This window comes from Carassius carassius, chromosome 2 (assembly GCF_963082965.1).
Source record: "Carassius carassius chromosome 2, fCarCar2.1, whole genome shotgun sequence".
In the NCBI taxonomy this organism is placed as follows: domain Eukaryota; kingdom Metazoa; phylum Chordata; class Actinopteri; order Cypriniformes; family Cyprinidae; genus Carassius; species Carassius carassius.
In genome coordinates this window covers 2,241,063-2,244,670 of record NC_081756.1, presented here as the reverse complement: position 1 = coordinate 2,244,670, position 3,608 = coordinate 2,241,063, and the positions used below count along the sequence as shown (strand labels likewise).

At 41.6% G+C, this 3,608-nt stretch overlaps 1 protein-coding gene across 1 annotated transcript; it reads left to right on the top strand.

Annotated features, from left to right (window-relative positions):
- The first annotated feature begins 1,561 nt into the window (after window positions 1–1,561).
- LOC132095714 (uncharacterized) lies at window positions 1,562–2,865 on the top strand. The gene is made up of 3 exons (XM_059500826.1): window positions 1,562–2,205; window positions 2,584–2,698; window positions 2,836–2,865. Exons 1-3 carry the CDS (start codon window positions 1,562–1,564, stop codon window positions 2,863–2,865), a joined length of 789 nt encoding a protein of 262 aa, XP_059356809.1.
- The last annotated feature ends 743 nt before the right edge of the window (window positions 2,866–3,608 follow it).

Here is a 3,608-nt window from a genome sequence, read left to right as displayed (position 1 = left end):
GTTCAAGCTTCTGGAACCATGGAGAGTAATAAATAGTAAGCACAATGGGCCATATGCAGTAAAGACTGCCCTTGGATGGATTTTGAATGGACCTCTTAGAGAACCTGAAGACAGCATGCATGGCTGTGCACAAACAAGCGTTACAGTCAACAGAATTTCCCTGGAGAGTGTGGAACAAATGCTGATACAACAGTACAATCATGATTTTCCCGAAAGAAATTGTGATGACAAAGCCGAATTATCACAGATAGATCACCAGTTTTTGGAGTCTGTATCTAATTCAGTGCAATTTTCTAATGGTCACTATTACATTGACCTTCCAATCAAGAAAACGATTGTCCAAATGCCTAACAATCGAAGTGCAGCTGTCCAGCGAGTGTTAAATATCAAAAGGAAATTAAAAAAAAATCACTCCTTTCATGAAGAGTACAAAAACTTCATGAATGGCATGCTGAGCAAAGGTTACGCAGTCAAGGTGCCTTCATCACACTTACGTCGTCAAGATGGTCAAGTCTGGTATATACCTCACCATGGGGTGTACCATCCTCAGAAGAAGAAGCTGAGGGTGGTGTTTGACTGTGCTGCAAGTTTTCAGGGAGTGTCTTTAAATAGTGAGCTATTACAGGGTCCAGACATGACAAATTCACTCATTGGAGTGCTCACCCGCTTCAGACAAGAGTCAGTTGCCATGACGGCAGATGTCGAAGCTATGTATTACCAGGTGAGAGTTCCTGAAAAAGACAGTGACCTGCTCCGCTTCTTATGGTGGCCAGATGGAGATGTAGATCAAACCTTGGAAGAGTACAAGATGGTTGTCCATCTCTTTGGAGCAAAATCATCTCCAAGTGTAGCTAATTTCGCTCTTAGGAAGACAGCAGAAGAAAATCGCAGCAAATCATCTGTTGAAGCAGTTCACACAGTTCTTAAGAACTTTTATGTAGACGACTGCTTAAAGTCTGTTTCAAGTCATGTTGAAGCAATTGCCTTGTACAATGATCTCACAAAACTTTGTGCGAGCGGAGGATTTCATCTTACAAAATGGGCAAGCAACAGTCGTGCATTGTTAGCCTCTGTTCCTGAAGGTGAGAGAGTTGAAGATGCAAGAGAATTGGATTTGAGCCGGGATGCACTTCCTGCTGAGAGAGCATTAGGAGTGTTATGGTGTGTCAATTCAGATGTGTTCAAATTCAAAATCAGTGTGAAAGAAAGACCTGTAACAAGAAGAGGAATCCTGTCAGTCACAAGCTCCATCTATGACCCATTGGGCTTTCTTGCACCTGTCATATTGCCATCAAAGATTCTAATGCAGCAGTTGTGCAAAGAAAAGCTTGCATGGGACGACAACATTCCAGAACAGTGTGCAGAAAAGTGGATTGCCTGGTTACGAGGGCTAAATCAATTGACTGACTTCAGTGTGCCAAGATGCATTAAACCTGTTGACTTTGGAGTTTCAACTTCCGCACAACTACATCACTTCTCAGACGCTAGCGAAGTGGGATATGGAGTTGTGTCATACCTCAGACTGTTAAACACTGATGGACTCGCACATTGTGCCTTCATGATGGGGAAGTCACGTGTGGCGCCGTTGAAGCAGACCACCATTCCACGTATGGAGTTGACTGCTGCAGTTGTTGCTGTTAACACAGACAAAATGCTGAAAGATGAACTGGAACTGGAATTGCTTGAATCTGTATTTTGGACTGATAGTACCACTGTTTTGAGATATATTGACAATGAAGGTCTGCGTTTCAAAACGTTTGTGGCCAACAGGATTGCCGTTATAAGGGAGTCGACCAGACCACAACAGTGGAGGTACGTCAACACCTCAATGAACCCAGCTGATTGTGCATCCAGAGGACTTACTTGTGAAAAGTTCATGAAAAACATGAGTTGGATCCACTGTCCTTCTTTTCTCAAAGAACCAGAGAATAAGTGGCCTGAAACAAATCATGACTTATCAACAAAAATGGATGACAGTGAGGTTAAACACTTAGCTTCAGTGAACCTTGTGTGTGCAGTGGATGGCACAGATGCTGTGAACAATTTGATCAATTATTACTCTGATTGGTACAAATTAAAGAGAGCTGTGGCATGGATCCTTCGTTTTAAGGAGCTAATTATACAGCGCAGCAAAACAGCCAAAGACAAAGAAGTTCAGATTTGTGAGACAAAACCCACAGCAGAAAACTGCAAAGCTCTAACAATGCAAGACTTAACAAGGGCTGAAAATGAAATCATCAAATTCAGTCAAAGTCAAGTATTCAAAGAAGAAATTTCTTCATTGCAAAAAGGTAATCCATCTGTTAAAAAGAACAGTTGCCTTTCTAAACTGGATCCAGTACTTCAGGATGGATTGCTGAGAGTTGGCGGTCGTCTTGGTAAATCTGCAATGCCTGAGCATGTGAAGCATCCTATCATTATACCTAAATATTCACATGTCACAACTTTGATCTTAAGAGACATTCATGAGAGAATTGGACATTGTGGAAGGAACTATATGCTTTCAAAGTTGCGACAAAAATTCTGGCTTCCTTCTGCAAACTCCATTGTCAGGAAGTTTCTCTCCATATGTGTGACATGTAGAAAGATTAGAGCAAAGGCTGTAGAGCAGAAGATGTCAGAGCTGCCACATGACAGAATAATGCCAGATCAACCACCCTTCACCAATGTTGGAGTAGACTACTTTGGACCGTTTGAAGTCAGACAAGGTAGAAGTAATGTTAAAAGATATGGCGTATTGTTTACCTGCCTAACAACAAGAGCTGTGCATATTGAAGTTGCACATACGCTGGACACAGACTCGTGTTTAAATGCTATCCGACGTTTTGTGTGCAGGAGAGGGCAGGTGTCAATCATGAGAAGTGACAACGGTACTAATTTCATTGGTGCTGAGACTGAACTGCGTAAGGCCATTCAACAATGGAACCAATCAAAAATCGAAAGCACTCTCATGCAGAAAGGAATACAATGGATATTCAACCCACCTTCTGGATCTCATTTTGGTGGAGTATGGGAAAGACAGATAAGGTCTGTTAGAAAAATCCTGAGATCTGTGCTGAAAGAACAAACACTTAATGATGAGAGCTTGCATACATTCTTGTGTGAAGTGGAAGCAATAATAAATGACAGACCACTTACCATTACAACCGATGATCCAACAGATCTTGAACCCTTGACACCTAATCACCTGCTATTAATGAAAAGGAAACCAGCCTTACCGCCTGGACTTTTCCAAAAACAAGATGTATATGCACGGCGCAAGTGGAAGCAAATTCAGTATCTTGCTGACCTATTCTGGAAGCGATGGGTGCGTGAATATTTGCCCTTACTCCAAGAGCGTCAAAAATGGAATCAAGTAAAGAAAAATCTGGCAATTGGCGATGTCGTCCTGATAATAGATGACTCTTCACCAAGAAATTCATGGGTCTTTGGTAGAATCATGAAAGTATTTCCAGATAACAAAGGACTGGTAAGACGTGTGTTGGTTAAAACTAAGACCAATACATTGGAAAGGCCTGTTGATAAGTTGTGCCTTATCTGTGAAATGGACTGTTAAATACTCTTCAATATCAAGGACTGTTTCTATGCCACACAAAGAAATGGACAGT